Genomic DNA, 19927 nt, shown 5'->3' with positions numbered 1-19927 from the left:
TAAGGAACTTCTTATTAAATGGTGGACTGGGACACAATAACGCCATGGTTCTTGGCTCTGGTTCTTGTACATTACACTGCCGTACTAACAAGCTCTTGTTTTAGAGCTCGGTTTCAATTGAGCTATTTTCTGGAGTATTCAACAGATACTTCGGTAAAGTCCGTTATCTGGAACTTTGACAGTTGCAAGATGTTTATTTGTTATGGAAAGTAAAACTTGTAGGGAGTGATAACTCCCTGTAAAGTGAAATCACGTTGTGTAGCTCCTTTCTCTTTAACTCTAATTTGGCCATCCTTCAACAGTAAAATGAGCGGACACGCATGTTTTGCTACGTACCTACGGACTTTCTCAGACTTTCACCTCTTGAGTTTGGTACAGATCGACCGACCTGTCTGTAGATCTTTATTTTTCTCTCCAACGTTGTTGGCTGCTGTTTTGTTCAGCTTATCACAAACCATTTTAGTGAATTTAGTGACGAGATATTTAAAGGCACGTATGGCTTTGGGTAAAAGTGGACAGGATGTAATCTAGATTGACTGGAATGTTTGATTTGGGCTGTGCTTGCGCATCTCATAGTTGACCTGCTGTCACCCCGTCTAGAGATGTGAGCAAGGTGCCAGATTGGGTGATGGGATCGTAAAGGACCCATTGTGTGGATCCAGTCGTAAAGGATTGCGTGTTCTCGTGCTGTTCTGTTTTCAACTGCGAGTCATACGGGTGAAGACGCACGTCTGCTATTTATGGTACTAAATGTCCGTTGTAAAACTACGCTTTTAAATCAGATTGAAAAGTAGCACTTAGCTCATTAAGATATTTTTAAATAGAAAAGAAGTTAACAGGCCTCTCAATCATAGAACCATAGGGTTGGAAGGGCCCTCTGGAGATCATCTAGTCCCACCCCCCCTGCCAGAGCAGGGTCACCTAGAGCAGGTTGCACAGGAACGTGTCCAGGCGGGTTTGGAATGCAACAATCCAACAATCCTTTTGTTGCATTTTTCAGTTCCATACTCGGTGGGACAGACTTAATTATAGAATCATAGAATCACTTAGGTTGGAAGGGACCTTTCAGATCGTCAAGTCCAACTGTTAACCCGGCCCTGCCAAGGCCACCACTACCCCATGTCCCTCAGCACCACGTCTGCCCGGCTTTTAAATACCCCCAGGGATGGTGACTCCAGCAGCTTTGGGAAGATGTGGATTATGTGCTGAAAAGGGAACACTGCCGTGGGGAATATCTGCTGCTCCCTCTTCACAGCGCTCTGTTACGCAAAACTGCCAGCAAGCATCGAAGCTCTGTTGGAAGGGCAAGGCTTTGGGGTTTATTTTCAAGTCTACTATAAAACAAATCTAGGTGTTATTCCATCTGGGACTAAGTTTAATTTGATAGTTGGTTTAAAATAAGCTCAGCTTAAGTCAGTTTTTTCTTACTGGGGCTTTGTTTCCTTTTTCCACATGCTCCAAGGACAAACTTCACTGCAGTATGTGAAGGACCTAACACACCTGCTGCATTGAGTCTTCGTTCTTAATCCTGCAGCACGGCCCTGGAAGTTCAGCATTGCTCCATCGTTGGTGGTGTTGCTGGTCCCTAGGTTAGCCCTAGCTCTAGGAGAATTTGCACACAAGTTGCAAATCGAGATTTTTGAAGTGCTTGTCTCTTAATACGGGGAGTTGGAGAGCAGATGACCATAACACGATTATTTGTGAATGAGCTGTGTGGTGGTGAGTTCTATAAGTAACACTGTCCTGTTATAGTTAATGCGATTTGTATTGGGCTGTGACTAACGGAATAAATTAGGACAACAGCAGATGGTTCTCCCTGGGGGAGCTGCTCAGCAAGAGTGAACTGGGTCACTCAACAATCTGTGGTGCCTTCCACCTCCAAAACAGCTTTGCGCTGGGGGGCATGAGGGAATCCAGCGCTCGCAGAGGTGTGCGCGGGACGCTGGAGTGCAGTGTGGTGGGGTGCAACTGCTGAAACGGAGCTGGCTTTGCATGGGTAGACCAGAAGTTTTGTATCTAAATGTCGCTATGGAGAACTAAAAATATCTACTATGGGTTCCCTACTAGAATTGAAGTTCATCAGTTGTTATATTTTAGAAATAAAATAATATAGCTCCATAATAATATAAAAACTCTTAATACAGGTGAATTATAAGCCATGTGGGATGCTAAAGGGGAAAATACGACTGGAACAGATTGCGGGAGCTTATGTTAATATCCAAGAGTCTCCTCTTAAGTCTTAGTTGTTAGTTTTTCAAAAAGCTGATGATGGTTCCTTTTAAATTGCTATAGTGAGGCTTCGGTAGAGTTAAGCGGAGACTCGAGCGGTTCAGAGGCTGTGGTTAGCGTGGTAGACACCGGCTTTGGCTTTCCAAGAGAGTAAATTCCCGCTGTAGGTCGCAGAGTAGGATAGATGAAGATGCACTACATCTGTTTTAGTAAAAAATGAATTGAGGAGAGCATCCAAGGGATCCTGGCTCTCCTGGCTGGTGATTAAGCTCCAGAGAAGGGAGAGATTCAGTACGCCTGGGGTACTTAGGAGTTTCAATTAAGTCTTCTGAGTATGTGTGCTTTCTTAATGGCTTTCCAAAGGTGATTAACTACATGGAGTGCATACGTGTGCACTGAACGAGGCGGTCTCTGAAGTGCCTGTGGTGCAGGCAGTTACTTGTGCATTTTAGGTCTTATTCTAACCAGTATTTCACTGAAAGTGTTTCCTCTGACACAGCGTATGGGTGCGTCGAGCTGCAGCTCGTCTGTGACAGCAAGCACTGAGGGAATGGGGGCCCAGTTACTGTCTCCGCTACAACTGTAAGCAATTTAAATGGATGTTTGACTTTAACATTTTATGGATGATTTTTATATCATTCTCAAATACACAGACTAGAAAACTACGCACAAGTATATGTACACAGGAGAAGTTATTTTACTTCATTCTTGGCAGGATGATTTCTCTTGCGGTCTCCAGGGTGTGCTTTAACTCAGAAATAACGCAAACGCTGCTAAAAAGAACAGCCTCCGAGCACTTCATTCGCTGTGCGTGTGTGCAGGTGCCTGCGAGCTGGTTCTGCACCGCTGGAGGGTTGAGTCCATCGATCCTCTGGCGATGGGCTCGTGCAGCTCGCCCAAGAGCCGCAGCAGCTTTCTGTGGGCTCTGCCACCTCCTCCCTGGAAGCCCATCGGGTGGTTGTGCTGCACGTCCGCGGGCTGCGTGAAGCAGAAACAGAGGCAGCTCTGGTGGCTGTGGAGTCCTGACTTGCTGTGGAAAATGTACGTTCTGGTTTAGATAATAGCGTAATTATCATATTCATAGCCAGGATTTTTCCATAGCTGTAGTATGTTTCCTCTCAATTAAATATTCATATTCGAGCCTGACTTTTGACAGGTTGTGTGTGTTGCCTCAGTGAAAACAAAGGGGACTGTGACGTCTTGAGGGCATCTTTAAACTATCTGCTGAGCTGAAGCTCACCCTAGTGATTCGCTGCATTTATATGTGGGGTTTTGCTTATTGTTCTTCCGATGACAACGGAGGTTCCGTATCTGCTTATGCTGCAAGTGTCGGTTTGACGGTAATGCAGCAAATTCTCACTGTGGAACTGGTTTTATAGTTTTACTTGTTGACCTAAAGTCAATTTAGCTTCTCTGTAAAGTCACTGGGCTTTGTCAGAAGTCCGTTATAAGTTGTTCGTGTAATAGAAAATGATGCTCCGTGATCTTGGATGTGCAAAACAGAGCAAGCTTGCATAGAGACAGAAGATATTTGCTGCTTCAGGTGTGGAGAGGGGCATGGAGAGGGGATGTTTCCTGGTCTGCAAGCAGCTCTTCTTTCTTAAAAGATGTCTCGTGGTGCCTCACAACCATCTGCCTCTTGCCGATTTAAGAAATATGCTCATTTGCTTCCCCTGAAGAGCGTTAAAGAGCATCATTGGTGCCACGTATGAGGGATTACAGGTTCTTTCTCCTTAAAGTTAAATCTTCCCCTTTTGTAACAGGGACACGTGTCCCCAGCTAATCAGTTCCTGTTTGCATTGTTCGTTACGTATTTTCATTAACCTTGTTAGATCATACAGGAAAACCGGTGTGGTTGTGTTCGTATCCAGATGAAAGGCAAGAGTCATTTCTGTCGTTCTCATGCAGAGTCAAATGTTTTGGGTTTTTTCTTATCTTTTCGTATTTGAATTAGGGATTAATATTTAGAGGGCTCTTAATTTTTTGAGGTACTTTCAATAGCCTGTAATTTAGAAGTAAAAAACCTGCTTCAACCCAGGTAAACTTATTTAACCCCCAAACTAATAACGGACCGCTTTCCTTTTCTTTATACGCGTAGTGTTTCGGGGTGGTCCCCCCGGTGCACGAGAGCAGGATGGCTGCTGCCTGCCGAGGCGTAGCGCTGTCACTGCGAATAAGGGCGTAGTAGCTAATACGAGAAAACAGTTTTCAAAACCCATCGGCTACAACCTGCCTAAAGTTGTCATCCTAATTTTAAAATAACATTTATTATTACAGCCAGGACTAGAAAACCTAAGTTAAATCAGGATGTTCGCGGTAATCTTACTGTCACGCATACATACCTTCTGACTCTCTTTGTAGCTGAATGTGTCCCTGTGTAATATAAAAGAACGCTTTGTTTTGGAAAGTGTCCATCAAATGTATTATGATGCAAGGGGAGAGTGCAAGGACGGTTTTCCTTACTGTGAGATGCTCTATGTGTTTGTTTTTTCTTTGAGAAGATTTTCTCTAAAGAGGGGGTGGAAGGGAGTTTGTCTTTCTGGAGTGTCCTGTTCACCCTGGAATTGTCTTCGCAGCGGTAGTAGCTTCACGGCTCTTACCGTGGTCTGCACGTTGGTCTGCAGATCTGTCCAGACGAGGGGCTGCCCCATCCCTGGAGAGGGGTTCAAGGCCAGGTTGGATGGGCCTTGGAGCAACCTGGGCTGGTGGGAGGTGTCCCTGCCCGGGGCAGCGGGGTGGAGTGGATGATTTTCAAAGGTTCCTTCCAACCTAAACCTTTCTATGATTATATGAAATAAAAAAAAAAAAAAAAGGAATATCTAATAAAACTTGCCTCTGTACTTGCAGAGAATTAATAGCAAACACTTAGAATCTATGATAACGTTTGATGTGTAGGACACTGTAAACCTACGCAAACTCATCCTGCGCTCGTGTCCTCAGCTGCCGCAGCGACTCACGCGTTGCTGGATGCTGCTTTTCTGGAAAACTGTGCCTTAAGATGGCAAGCCCTCAAACGCGTTGTAATCAGAAAACAAAACACGTGTTCATAATTGAGTTCAGAATGGAAAGGGAGTTCAGGCTTACCTAAAAGACACGAGAACAAACGGATTTTTTGGGTAGAGGAGGAAAGTTTATGCTTTATAGGACTTGATTTTATGGCGTTCTTAGGGGCAGCTTACGTGGTTATTGCCTTACAGCCTTCTCTCAAATGTAATTCAGAATATGTCAAGGAGTACTCTCACCTGTGACGTTTGCGTTCCTGAGCAAATCGTGTGCAGTTGAGTGACAAGAACCTTCTAGGGAATTTCCCCCCCCCCCCCCCCCCCCCCGAGTATAAATGCGAAGCTGCAGGTTTCTGTGGGAGCTTCTTTGGAGCAGGAGCCTTCAGCAGATGAGATAGACCAGTGGTCGTGGTGCTCACTGCTGGTATGGGATGCTTGGACTTGAATCTCTGCTCAGCCTGGTTCCAGACTGGAGAACATGAGCTCCAGGTTCTCATCTTCCAGAAGAGTGAAGAAATTATCAAGTCGTTAGCTTTTCAGAGCCAGAAGCCTCCCCGTTTTGACTTGACATTGTCCACAGACTAGAGCTTTTCCAGTCTGTTTCACTCTGACTTGGAGTTTTGTTGGAAAGTAGATCTTCAGAATAGCTCCACTTCTCCCTGTGGTTAAGTTTTGGGTTGTTTATACAAAATTATAGACTTTTTTCTTTCAATTACGCTGTATCCCAAGTCTTGGTGTTTGGGTTGTGTCACAGCAGAATGAAAATTTGCGTATTCCTGTGCAGTATTTTCCTAGTTTGAGCTCAGGATCTTCCATTCTACCAACCCAACTGCACTTGGAGTGTTCTGCACTTTCTCCCTCTGTTTGGTTTTTCGCTAAAGGAGAGAATAAAGTTTTCTCTCTCATTTACTAGGAGGAGGGGGGACACTTCTAAGCCCAGTTTGGAGCTCTGCTTCTGGGCTTGAAATAGCTGTCTGACAAAATCTAATCTAGGTTTTTCCCTGTGACGTTATTAGGTCACTAAATCTTAACTCTGAGATAAAACTTCTGAGGAGGTATATCCCCAGACCCCATAAATTGAATTATGGTGGCAGATACTTCAGATAAGTAGGTTTATCATCTTAAAATAAGCCAAGAGGAAAACCGTTATCTTCCAATCAGACATTTCAGTATGTTTTCTCATAGATGGAAGGGACTTCTGTAAAAACTTCTCTACAGAACTGTTGCTATTAAAGCAAAACACTTTGTACACCTGTTTTTTTTCCGTTGTAGCACACAGGAATTACCAGTAAAATGAGGATTACTGAAAACGAACACCCAACACCGGCTAATGTCTTCAGCAGCTTAGCGATGGATCAGGGCTTTTCACCAGCAGTTTTATGTTGGTATGGCAGCATGTGTTGGACTCCATGATCTGAATAAGCTCCTTCTTTAACACCCCTGTACATTAAATTGTACATTAAACTAGAGTTTCTGTTCTTGCAGAAAGAAACTAAGATCCTGGACAAGGAGTTACGAGGTTGTGCTGACGCTTTCCTCTTCTCCGTCCATGCAGAACAGCTGGGTGCTACAAATAAATCACGATTTTAAACAATCCATGAGCAAAATACCAGGAAGTAGTAGTACCTTATTGAGACACCTTCGTGGTATTCTCCATCAGTATGCTGGCTGTTATCCTCTTATCTCAGAGGCCTGCTATCCGTAGTAGGAACACTTTTAATACGTGTTCTGTGAAGGAATAATTTAATGAATGAACCAGGGGTTCGCACCAAGAGCTGTGTACTAAGCACGAGAAGATACTAACTGCTGTTAAGACACACATTTCTCTTACGAGGTGAGCACACGGTAACACATGGGATTTGATTTTCCCTTTTTTTCCTTCCTCATTTAGGTCTCACTTGCGTACCAGTGAGGCTGTTACCTAGTCTTCTGCTGTAGACGTGAGGTTAGATGGAACGATAGCTGGTCAGTTGCTACTCAAAAAGCAATCTGTAAGGCGAGGGCGCCTGGCTCTCTTCTGGCAGAACTCTCCAGGTATCTCTGTAATAGCTGTTTGAATGCCAAGCAGGCAGTAAATAAGCGGTTACAAGCTTGAAGGGCTCAGGCTGGTCAGCCAGAAAAAGGAAAACGAGCGATAGCAGGAATCCCAGTCAGTAGTTGCGTATTGAAGCTAAGATTTTCTCAGGCCTGGTGGTGTAGAGCACTCTGAAGGTGCTTGGGGTCAAGGTCAGGTTTTTATGGGTGTCTGGCAGACTTGTTCTGGGTTCCGAATGGGAAGGTGTGAGAGGCAGCGGGTGCTCTCCAGACCCACACATCCACGGCAGTGAGAGAACCTACCAAGTGTCCAAATAGCTCATATCCCAAATGACTTGTACCCTTCTGTTTTGACCTCTGAGGAGAGGAAGACTTCTTTGGTCAGGTACTAGATGGAGATTTTTGATGACCAGTTCAGAATTGGAGGCTGCAGTGGTGTAGGTGAGCTGCTTCTACTCTCAGTAGAGGTTTCATGAACATGTGTTCGGCACACTTCTCTTTTTCCATAAGGAAGTACTCCATGACTTCAGTATGGGAACCTTGGCTTGGAGCCAGTCTTAGCAGAGGCTGTTTCATGTCTGTCTTCTGAAGATTGAGGGCATGGTGTAAGGCTGAAGCTCCACCTCCTGGAGAAGTCCAGGAAACTGTTATTGCCTAGAGAACCCAAGTGGTGCCGTTATGGAGAGCCCTGCGCATCTTACAGCGTCTGTCAGCAAATACCTGAAGCCACTGGGGAGAAGTCAGAGCTCGCCCAATGCTCGTGTTGTCTTCAGCGTTAGCACTGAAGGTGCAGCTCAGCTCTGGTTTTTCAGAGCGTTCGGGAAGCTGTTGAGCAGGCTGCCCTGCGACAGCGTTGTCGGGAGGTGTGTTCATTCAGCCTCAGCTCAGTTTCTTTGGATGACTATCTTTTGGACGCAGAAGAAACTCAAGAGCTTTCAGCTTGTAATTTATGTTCTTTTCTTGCTTTATATCTAACCAACAAGCAGCTCTTGTGCTCAAAAGGTGGTTCATAGCTTGTTTAGCACCTAACTGGGCAGCTGCAGTTGGGCTCTTGAGGAGCTGCAGTACAGCTTCTTTCAGTGAGGAGGCGAAAGGAGTGTTAGGGTTTCACTTTAATCGTTTCATTGATCCTGTCTTCAACAAACCCACGAGTATTGGTGTCATTACAGCTGAGGAAGAAGCAAGAGAATGAACGATCAAGTTCTGAGTGAGAGCACTGTCCAGGAAACATCTACCATAGAACTACCCCTTGTGGGCCACTTTCTTTGATTTCAGCTTCTTTGTTCAGTTCAGACTCAAACACGTGCTTTGAATGTATTTCTGAGGGCTTGGGTCCAATTTCAGAGTGGTTTTGGGAGAGATGTGTTTGGAGGAACAGCACAAAGAGACACACAGGACTGGAGAACCAGTTGGTCGTCACGTTTATGCAGAGCAGCAGGTACGAAGGGTGGGAAATGAGGTTTCACCGTGCAGAGTTTCACGTCAAACCAGTGCGGAGGATCTTGAACTCCAGTGACTTTGGCGCCAGAAATAACAAGAGATCCTTAGTGTTTAAGAACCATGTTAGTGCTTTAACAGATTTGCTAGTGCTTAATGTTACTCTGGCGTTGAATTAATTATTTTGAAGTCTGCTTTGGAGAATTCTGGTATTTACACCACCTGCAAAATGGAATTTAAATCTTCGGTTGACCTGCAGCACGTGACAATGCCTCTGGATAGACCTTTCATCGAAAGCAGCTCAGGGGATCTTGTGCTAAGGAGGAATTACAAGTCTGGCAGCACCGTAATTGAGGTTAATCACGTAACCGACAACCACCTACAGAATCAAATTGGCTGTATTGGGAAAAACATTTTATAATACTGCGACTTACCAAGAGGGATTAGTCTATGACTTGAATACTGCAGAACTGTGCGTTGAACTGTCCTTTATGTCGCTGAAATTGATAGATTTGATGGTTTCTCTCTATGTGGGTAAACTGGGTGTTTCAGCAGAGCGTAGATAACTTAATGTTTTGTCCTGTTCATTGGACTGAAAAGAAAAACCGGTCAAATTTAAATTTGCAAGTAAACTTGATTTTTAAAGTAAAATTAGTGTAATAAGCTTTTAGTCTTACAGGAGTTTAGTGTTGTGGCTTTCTTTAAACCACTGTTAGTAGAGATCAGAAAACCGTAATTAACCCTGAAATAAATGTTGAGTATGATAAATGCGTGTTATGACAATTGTAAATACTTTATTTGTTTTCTCAGATGGAGCTGAAGAAGAAAAGATGGAAACGGAGACAGATGGGCAACAGTCTGAGAAGGTAAGCTTGGCTCGGTACACTGGTTCTGAAGAGGTAGTTCTGACACTTAGGAACCTGAATTATTGTGTTCTAAAATGCCACGTAAGAAATGTGGCATGTGCTGGTCTGTGGGTGTGTCCACAGGGAACGGTTTTTCAGTCAGTCTTCATGGTGCTTCATTTTCTTATGAGGGATTTATTTCTAAGCCATAGTATTATTTAGGTTGGAAAAGACCTTTAAGATTCTCGAGTCCAACCGTTAGCCCAGCCCTGCCGAGCCCACCACTACCCCACGTCCCTCAGCACTGCGTCTGCCCGGCTTTTGAATCCCCCCAGGGATGGCGACTCCACCACTGCCCTGGGCAGCCTGTTCCAACGCTTGACGACCCTTTCCGGGAAGAAATTTTTCCCAATTTCCATCCTAAACCTCCCCTGGCGCAACTTGAGGCTGTTTCCTCTTGTCCCATGGCCTGTTCCTTGGGAGAAGAGACCGACCCCCCCTGGCTACCCCCTCCTTTCAGGGAGCTGTGGAGAGCGAGAAGGTCTCCCCTCAGCCCCCTTTTCTCCAGGCTGAACACCCCCAGTTCCCTCAGCCGCTCCTCACAAGACTCCTGCTCCAGACCCCTCACTAGCACCATTGCCCTTCTCTGGACACGTGTCTAGAGACATCGTATAGAGATGGTTTTTTTGCTGGGCAAAGAACAGGAATGAGACGTCGGTGTGTTGTTTTCTAGTCCTGAGGAAAAAAGGTTGGGACTGGGTGCTATCAAAAGAATGAGAGACTTGAGCTGCAGAAGGATGTTGGTACATTATGGTTCGTGGCTTGTAGTGGTGTAAAGCATCACTTTGAAGTCTTGCTCTAGGAGAGTTTGTCTTACGACAAATTGCCTTCCCAGTGCTGAACGCAGCTTTCAGCTCTGACAACAGAGAGGTCGGGGCTTTCCAGGAGACGGGTGAGTTGTGCAGAGCTGAACGGAGAACCTGGATGAAACTGTTGCCTCTGCTGCATCGCAGTTCTCCAGCAACAATGCGAGTTACGGACCTGTTCTGTCTGCACGATCGCGTGCGGCTCGGTGGATGTGGGAGGATGAGATCTGGCTGACTAAAGGAAGGTGCCTGGAGCTGAGCTGCTCGATAAAACTCCTCTTTGCAAGAGGCCTGGGCTAACTCTGTGTTATAGGTGTGTGTATTGTGTACTTCTGATGTTAGGTATGGTGCATCCTGCCCATAAATATGAGATATTTAGAAATTAATTCCTTCAAGCTGTTGATAGTGCCTCCAAGAACGCAATTGTTTGGCATTTTTTTATAATCCCATGTCTACAAATACAGTACCTCTTTTCAGACAGTCTACAATAATGGCTCTGGCTGTGATTTCCAGACCTGAACTGGAATTAAACTCATCATGGAATTAGCACCACCACCCTGCTAAATAAATGGTGGTGAGCACTTCCTGAGTCTGCAGCAACAGGTGGTGTTTCTATGACTGTTTAGTCAAATAAATGAAATAAAACTAACCTCGTGGCTGCGGAGTGTAGTCATGATGTTGCTTCTCACTCCGTTTTTGAGATAGATCTTTTGCTGCCTTTCTGGTAAAGAGTCAGGTACACTTAGGTAGATGTAAGTGTAGAAGACTTGGGCAGAGCTCGAAAAGCTGCGTTGTTCTGTAGAGCAGAATAAGTGAGAAACATTCAGGTCAGTTTGTATTTTCAAGGGGAAAATGATGCTTCCACTCTTGAGCACGAACCTGCTGCTGATTTCATTAATACCAAGTTATGACATCTACATTTTAACAAGAAATATTTTTATTTTATTTTCATTTTGCAAATGTTGCTCTCCCCAGCCAATTCGGGACAGGAGCACCCTCGGTTGTAGCATTTATTGCCACAGGACGCCGTTGTGACCATGAGTTGGGCAGAATTTGGAGCTGTGCGGGTAGTTGGATACTGTATAAATTGCTGACGTGGCAGATGACACTGGAAAGGATATAAAACTTATCTACAAACTACTGGAATAAATGGGAGAGCAGAACATGTTGTTATCTGTCATCTCAGTTCAGGGATTCTTGTATCACAGAATGGGAGGGGTGAGAAGGAGATCACCCAGTCCAACCCCCTGCCAGAGCAGGGTCACCCACAGCAGGTGGCACAGGAACGCGTCCAGGTGGGTTTGGGATGTCTCCAGAGACGGAGACTCCCCCACCTCTCTGGGCAGCCTGTGCCAGGCCTCTGCCACCCTCACAGGAAAGAAGTTCCTCCTCATGTTGAGATGGAATTTCCCGTGTCCCAGTTTGTGCCCATTGCCCCTCGTCCTGTCACTGGGCACCACTGAGAGGAGTCTGGCCCCATCTTCTTGCCACCCGCCCTTTGGATATTGCTGAGCATGGATGAGATCCCCTCTCAGTGTGCTCTTCTCCAGGCTGAACAGCCCCAGGGCTCTCAGCCTTTCCTCAGCACAGAGATGCTCCAGTCCCTTCATTGTCTTTGTAGCCCTTTGCTGTCCCCTCTCCAGCAGTTCCCTGTCCTTCTTGAACTGGGGAGCCCAGAACTGGACCCAGTGCTCCAGATGCGGCCTCCCCAGGGCAGAGCAGAGTGGGAGGATGACCTCCCTCCACCTGCTGGCCGTGCTCTCCTGAATGCCCCCCAGGAGACCATTGGTCGCCTTGGTCACAAGGTCCCATTGCTGGCCCATGAGCAACTTGTCCACCAGGACTCCCAGGTCCTTCTGCACAGAACTGCTCCCCAGCAGGTCAGCCCCTCGCCTGTAGCAGTGCATGGGGTTATTCCTCCCTGAGTGCAGGACCCTACACTTGCCCTTGTTGAATTTCATTAGGTGCCTCTCCACCAAGAATTTTGATGACCACTTTTAAATCTGTATTCAAGAAAATAAAGGCCATCCTCCTGACACCCACCCTTCAAGTATTTATAAGCATTGATAAGATCCCCCCTTAGTTGCCTTTTTTCCAGACTAAAAAGACCCAAGTCCCTCAGCCTTTCCTCGTAAGAGAGGTGTTCTGGTCCCGTCATCATCTTGGGTAGCCCTAAAGGTGATTGGCCTGGGTTACTGAATCTGGTAGACCTCCGTCCAGCAGAGCACTTACTTTGTTAATTGAGATTTCAGTTACGATTGTCAAAATGGGCTTTAGTAGCAGTGAACCTTTAAAATTTAATCTCTTCCTTTATGATAGTGAATTAATTTGAAAGCTCTAAACCGAGTTAACAGTGAACGCCTTGTATAGCGCTCATTCTTCAATCTTTCATCCCATTTAGGTTGAAAACAAAGCGGAGAGTGAAATTGAGGAAGGCGATAAAGTACAAGAAGGGGAAAATGAGAGAAATCCAGAAAAAGAGCAAGACAGTGAAGTGACTGCAGAGCCCAAGCCAGGTAATGGTTCCCAGCTGTTCCTCAAGCTGCGTTAGCTTTAATAGCCTTCTTCTAAAGTGGTTGGAACAGACCATAAACTCAGCTGTGGCAGAAATATTTCCTCTTGCACATCAGGCTGCTTCATGCTTCAGTAGTAAATATTCTAGTTTAATTTCACTGCGAAGCTCGGGCACTAAATTCTTGCTTGAACTCATTTTAGACCTCGGCTGAGCTTTCTGTCGCTGTGTGTAGTGACTGGGTGAAGAAATTGCCGTAGCAAAGTGTGTGTAGGTCATATAAATTACTTTCTTTTGCCTGTATTGCACCCCGTTTTGATTGCTCTCGATGCAAAGAAATGGGACTGCTCACTTCTACTCTTAGAAGTTAATACGTTAGCTCCATTTCCCTGTGAAGTGATGCAGAGCCTTTATTTTGACAGGCTGAGGGCTACTGTGTTTTTCCTACACAAAACATTATTCTTCTTATCTATTTTTAACGTGCTCCCCTTGTACCACATGGATATATTGTTGTGGGTTTTTTTTCCTGGAACTTACATTTAGTATTTTAGCACCAGATAGAACGAGAAGCATTTGGGTGTGATGTGATAATGGAGTCAATTTGGAAACGTGGCTGAAATTGTTCTGATGAGAGTAAGGCGATGGCAGAAGATGAATTGACAGGATGGAAACTAAAAGCGTTTAAAGTTGCCCTGTTTGTTGGATGAGATCCCCTCAGACTAGAATTGTTCCCACGACAGCGTTTGGACGAGTAGCGGTACTATAACGTAGAAATGTGACAGTGTGTGGATGAATTAATTTGTTTGACGACTAACAGTGTGCGTGGTGCAATTCCTGTCCTGCCACGATACTGTTAACAAGGGGAGAATGCCCGTAACGGATTTGGCGGTAAATCTCTTCCAGAAGAAAAGGAGGCAGAAGAGAACAAGGAGAACGTTGATGCCAGCAAAGACAAAGAGAACGAGGCTGGGAAGAAGAAAGTGGAACATGAAATCTCGGAAGGAAACGTAGCTACAGCTGCAGCTGCTGCCCTTGCCTCAGCTGCCACCAAAGCAAAGGTTTGTTTTATACAGATGTCCATTGGCTTGGGTTCCAGTTCGCATTAGAGCTCTTCTCAAAATGGCCTTTTGTTCCAGATCTGTGCGGGTTCATGTTCTCATCTCTAATACCTTGAAGGAGCACAAGTGCCATCTTCAGTTTTTTCTCCTTGACCTTCTAGGTGAAATAGTATAATATAATTTTAACTTAGGCAGCTACGTTTATGATTATGAAGATGAACATCCCTAAGAAGTAGCCCCAAAATGTGTTTGTCATTTTTGGAAAGACTTTTATCCGCTCGATGGGTCTGGCTGTAATGCTGAGGGCGTGGGCCTGGGTGGCAGAACCCTTACGCTGCCTTTTTCGCTATGCCGCTGGCTCTTCTGTGGACTTCGCACAAGCCCTCCGTGCCTGGACTCTTTGTCTGTAAAAACAATGCGATGTTCAATTTGAGCATTACAATTTTCATAGACAACTTAATGATTATTTTTTTTGTTGTTGTTAAGAGGTACTGTATGTCTGTTGGAAGCACGTTCTTGTCTTCCTATCGTTAAACTTCTGTTTGTTTATCTGTAGTCTCTTAATGAGCTGTGGTTTGAATCGGTGTCCTATCTAATAGCTTTTCTTTCCCCTATAATTACTGATTGCATGTTGTCTGTCATTTTCTTTCTGCAGGAACCAGATCGCCTTCGCTTCTTTCAGAACATCTTTCTCAAAAATCCATTTTCTCTTCACGTATTTTGTTCTTTGGATTCAAGTTGTGTAGTTTAGGTTTCTTAATCCCTCTTGGATTCAATCCTAAATTTCATGTCACCTACTTTATAAGCACCAAAAGCAAAGCATGGATGGTGTTTAGCTCCCGATGGATTTCCAGGACGTAATAGTGGACCTAATGAAGTGTTGCGTGTGTCACGCTGACTTTTCCAGTCTGATCTTTGACTCTTAACTTTTACGAACTTTTTTCCCGGCTGCATCATGTATGTTGAGGACAGTGTGGCGTTGTCATGATGATACAGTCATCACCTTTATGAACCCGTGAGATTTGAGGATGGTTTTAGTTATTACCTTTCAAGCCAGGTTCTGAAGTCACAAGTTGCATGAATTCAGGCACCCTCGCTGTGTGGGATCCCACTTTGCAGGCAAACTCCAGGTTCGTTATTTTGGTGACGTGCGGAGTCCTCGCTGGCTGCCCTGTGCGTCACCTCACCTGTCTGCACCCGAGCCGGGGATGCTCCAAGCGCTGCGCTCTTTCACTGAGAGCAGCTTTACTTTTGGTTCATCAGACTTCGAGATATTTTCAGCCAAGTTGAAAAAAAACCCTGCATATATATATAAGGAGGCATTAAATTTAATCTCTATTTTATGGAAGGCTACTTTCTCCAAATGAAGGTGATCTGCTTTCCTTCCCTTGCCGATAACGAGTGCTAGAAGGAAAAGGGACTTGGCTAATGGCAGTTTTCATTATGGTAATAATAATATTCTAGAAGAATTTTAGCTTTATATTACAGGGAATAATATATTATAATTAGGGTGTTCACGCTTTAGAGTAGAATTCAAGTTCAACTGGGATTTCTCTTTCCACTTGCACTTAAAAACCCAGACAATATTAAGGCTTTCAGTGAGCTGCATCTTGTCTGAGAGGGTAATTCGGTTCTTCCTAATAAATTCAAGACCTGGTCGTGTGAAGAGCTGTGACAAAGTTGCTTTCCTTACGATTTTATATTGTAGAAGAATATTGCAGTTGACTTCTAAGGAGAAGCAGGGGTTAAGGGCGGGCACTTGAAGTGGCTTTTTTTTTTTTTTTTTTTCATTTAGGCTAAGTGGCTTCAGCAATAGGTTGTCCTATTTGAGAAATGGTGTCCAGGGAACGTGGACATTCAGGGGTGAGACTCTGTATTACTACGTATGAACAGAGCAACAACTTTAAATGTGTTTTTACAGGCTATAGCTTCTCTACAAACAGAATTAAAGTCCCTTTCCCTCATTTTCTTCTCAGATTCCTGAATTGATGCAAGTTTTTTTTCCTCTCTGTGCATAGGTAGCACCTGATAGCAGTCTGCAGGAGAGAGGAAATTTTCTGTTTGCTTTTGTCCGGTTGGGATTGCGCCGCAGAGCTGCTGCTGTAGCTCTTGATCCATCGCTGACACTGCCAGAAAGGACCGTTCTGGTCATAATTTGACCTCATGCGTAGCATTGGTCCCTTGACTTCTCTGAATTTCTGTTTTGAGGTAGTTGTGATTGAATATGTCTTTTTTAGAAGACACTGATATCAAAACTGCCAGTGATGCAAAACCTGTAATTGTCCATAAGTTTTTCCATGGGTGGTAAACTTTGCTGTTAGCCTTTCTTCCTAATCTGATATGCTTCAGCCACGAACTGTTGTGCCATAGCAGCACTTCCCTTCACCTGCTGAATTAAAAAGCCTTCGGTTATCAACTGCTCTTTTCATGTGTAGGTATTTAGAAATGTAAAATCTGGAATAGAAGGGACCCTGTTGCTAAAGTCACGTTTCTTCTTTTTGCAGGCAGCTGCCTCCTGTCTTCTCTTTATAGGCAAATCAAATTACGTCTTTAATTGGTTCTTTTCTGCTGCTGCTCTAGAAACTCACTGTAGGACCTTTTTCATCTCGTGCTGGAATGTATGCATGGCAGGACTTAGTTTTTCCCATTGTGTGCCTTAATTTAGATAGTTCTGTGTTAATCTGCTGCCTTTATTGCTTCTGTTTCATTCGTAAAAGATAGTCTTATCCCCTCACAGAATCACAGAAACTTCAGAGCTGGAAGGGACCTCTAGAGATCATCTAGTCCCACTCCCCTGCCAAAGCAGGATTGCCCAGAGCACATTACTCAGGACTGCATCCAGGCGGGTCTTGAAAATCTCCAGAGAAGGGGACCCCACACCCTCCCTGGGCAGCCTGTTCCAGTGCTCTGTCACCCTCACCGTAAAGAAGTTTTTCCGTGTATTTGAACGGAACTTCCTGTGTTCTAACTTGTGCCCGTTGCCCCTTGTCCTGTCACTGGGAACCATTGAAAAGAGTCTGGCACCATCCTCCTTAAACCCACCCTTTAGATACTTCTATGCCATAATAAGGTCTCCCCTCGGCCTTCTCTTCTCCAGGCTAAAGAGTCCCAGCTCTCTCAGCCTTCCCTCATCAGGGAGGTGCTCCAATCCCTCCATCATCTTGGTTGCCCTTCGCTGGGCTCGCTCCAATAGTTCCCTGTCTCTCTTGAACTGGGGAGCCCAAAACCGGACACAATACTCCAGTTGTGGCCTCACCAGTGCAGAGTAGAGGGGGAGAATGACCTCCTTCGACCTACTGGCCACACTCTTCCCTATGCAGCCCAGGATTCCATTGGCCTTTTTGGCAACAAGGGCACATTGTTGGCTCATGGATAATTTACTGTCTACCAGGACCCCCAGGTCCTTCTCCTCAGAGCTGCTTCCCAGCATGTCCGCCCCTAACCTGTACTGGTGCTTCGCATTCTTCCTCCCCAGGTGGAGGACCTTGCACTTGCTTTTGTTGAACCTCATTAGGTTCTTCTCTGCCCAACTCTCCAGCCTGTCCAGGTCACGCTGGATGGCAGCACGGCCCTCTGGAGTGTCAGCCACCCCTCCCAGTTTGGTATCATCAGCAAACTTGCTGAGGATACACTCTGTCCCATCATCCAATTCATTAATGAATATACTGAACAAAATTGGACCAAGTATTGACCCCTGGGGGACACCACTGGTTACAGGCCTCCAACTGGACTCTGTGCCGCTGATCACAACCCTCTGAGTTCTGTCACACAGACAGTTCTCAATCCACCTCACCATCACCTCATCTAGCCCATACTTCCTCAGCTTCCTAATGAGGATGTTATGGGAGACAGTGTCAAAAGCCTTGCTAAAGTCAAGGTAGATGACATCTACGGCTCTCCCCTCATCCAGCCAACCCGTTATAACGTCATAGAAAGCTATCAGATTGGTCAAGCATGATTTGCCCTTGGTAAATCCATGTTGACCACTTCCAATGACTTCCTGTTCCTCAACGTGTTTGGAGATGACATCCAGAATGAGTCGCTCCATTACCTTCCCAGGGACAGAGGTGAGACTAACAAGACTAACTAACTTCCCTCTTGGCCTTGCAAACAAAAACTAGGTTGAAGCATCTGGTCTCCGCTCACCAAATAGGAAGAAGGAAGGAAGAAGGAGTAATTTTCCCTGCCTGCTGCAATTTCAGCTAACCTCTGGCGTGTGGATGAGGACTTCATCACAGTATTCCAGTGGGATGGTGCTCGGACGCTATCCGTTTTCCAGAGGTCTCTTGTGGTCTAGTTTTACAGTTGTCTCTACAAATTGTCACACTCATGCTCTTGCTGTGATTAGCGAATTTCACAACCAGAGTTGGGTTTAAGAAGAGGAGGGGATGGGCTCGGTTCTGTGAGACTGCTGTAACACGGTTGCACTGGGTCGGTAACTCGTCTTGTGCTTGCTCCCGGGTTTATCAGTATTCACCCAGAGGGGATTGCTGAGCAGAGAAACCAGAGTCAGTATTGTGGCAACGAGCACGAGCCCAGGCGCAGAGGCACTAATTGCTCTACTTGTGTTTGGGACCCCTGTGTTTAAGCAGTGACCCAAAGCGCTGTGCCGTATTGGCGCTCAGCCAGAGGCCAGGTCTACCCAGCTTAGTCATGCTCAGGTCGGTCAGAATTGCCGTGTCCCAGGATAAAGTCACTTACCATCTTCTTTTTCACTTATTTATGACTTAAGGTGGATGCAGCAATGTCTTTATCAGGCAATTTAAGTCACTATTAATTTTGTCTTGCTATTTTTTCGTCCACCGCAGAGTCAGTGATGACTTGTTCTTTGTCCATGCGAAAGGCCAGGCTGAGGAGAGGTCTCTCCGTGTCTCTTCAGGAAACACTTCAATGGTGGTTTCCTTTCTAATGTGTATTTTGAGACCTGTCTTTTTCCTAATTGTGTGCCACGCTGATTTTGTTAATCTGGTTTCATTATTAAAATTGCACGCATCAAGCAAGGAGAAACGACTGTCAGAAGGCTGTGTGTATCAACAGAGGTACTTCTGTCACTCTCGCTTTTCATACAAATTAGTTTGTTTTACTAAAGAGCATTAATTAACATTAAATTTTCTAGCTCTGTCAGCCATTCAGTTATTTTTATTTCAGACATGTGCACCGTTGTTTGGTCAGTATTTAATTGAGTAGCCTGTGTGATTTTGCCAGTGGCGTGCTATTAGATGAACTTGGGGGACCACTCTGGTTCTCAAACTACCTGAATGAAAATTAAACTCGGTGGGAGTCTTGCATGTACGTTCTCTAGATTTACTGCAGGCTTGCTTTATTGCTGGTGGGTTACCGGGGGTGAATGCTGTCAAATGACGCAACATACTAGTGGTGGAAACAATCTCATACATTTTTGAGAAATTCTGATTATAATTGGGATAACCAGGGAGTTTCAGAACGCTTCTGTTCTGTGGCTCGGTATTTCTCCTGCTTCCCAGCCAAGGTTTGGGGCACCGTTTGCTAAATATGAGTCTCCGTGTGCAGCTTGAGCTGGATGAGATCCAGCTTTTTTCTTTTTTGCCTTTTTCCCCTCACCTTTCCCTGCCCCAAAGCCAACCCTCCTTCCTCCTTAACCCTTGGACGTGTCAGCGAGGCTTTGCCTGGACGCAGTGGTTGGGAAACATCCTTCGACTGTGAATACAGAAACTTCCAAGCGGTGCATGTGATGGGCGTTTTATTTTGAGTCTATTTTCAATATGAACAGCAAGCTTTTAGCAAAAGCTGGTAGAAACTGTCGTTAACATGCATTTCACACTTGGAGAACGTGGAACGCTTTTATAGGCTGTCTCATATATCACATATATATACACGTATATATCTACTGTGTCATTTATGTGTGTGTGTATATGTAAATGGGGTAAAGCTAAAGCCTTGTAAAGAATCTTATTTGCCTTTTTCT

The 19927-nt window shown here is 45.1% G+C and overlaps 1 protein-coding gene across 2 annotated transcripts in view; it reads left to right on the top strand.

Moving 5' to 3' along the window:
• Positions 1-19927, top strand: part of SMARCC1 (SWI/SNF related, matrix associated, actin dependent regulator of chromatin subfamily c member 1) — a 97271-nt gene that overhangs the window by 55562 nt on the left and 21782 nt on the right. Inside the window, exons 22-24 of one of the 2 annotated variants that reach the window (XM_054190314.1) lie at positions 9513-9568; positions 12815-12929; positions 13832-13983. In XM_054190314.1, the coding sequence (XP_054046289.1) occupies positions 9513-9568; positions 12815-12929; positions 13832-13983 (323 nt within the window). Of the gene's footprint in view, positions 1-9512; positions 9569-12814; positions 12930-13828; positions 13984-19927 lie in introns of both variants that reach the window. The other variant, XM_054190313.1, reaches the window with a different exon arrangement.

This window comes from Rissa tridactyla, chromosome 2 (genome assembly GCF_028500815.1).
Source record: "Rissa tridactyla isolate bRisTri1 chromosome 2, bRisTri1.patW.cur.20221130, whole genome shotgun sequence".
Taxonomy (NCBI): Eukaryota; Metazoa; Chordata; class Aves; order Charadriiformes; family Laridae; genus Rissa; species Rissa tridactyla.
Note: the sequence above shows the minus strand (reverse complement) of the source record. Positions and strands in the feature narration are given on the sequence as shown.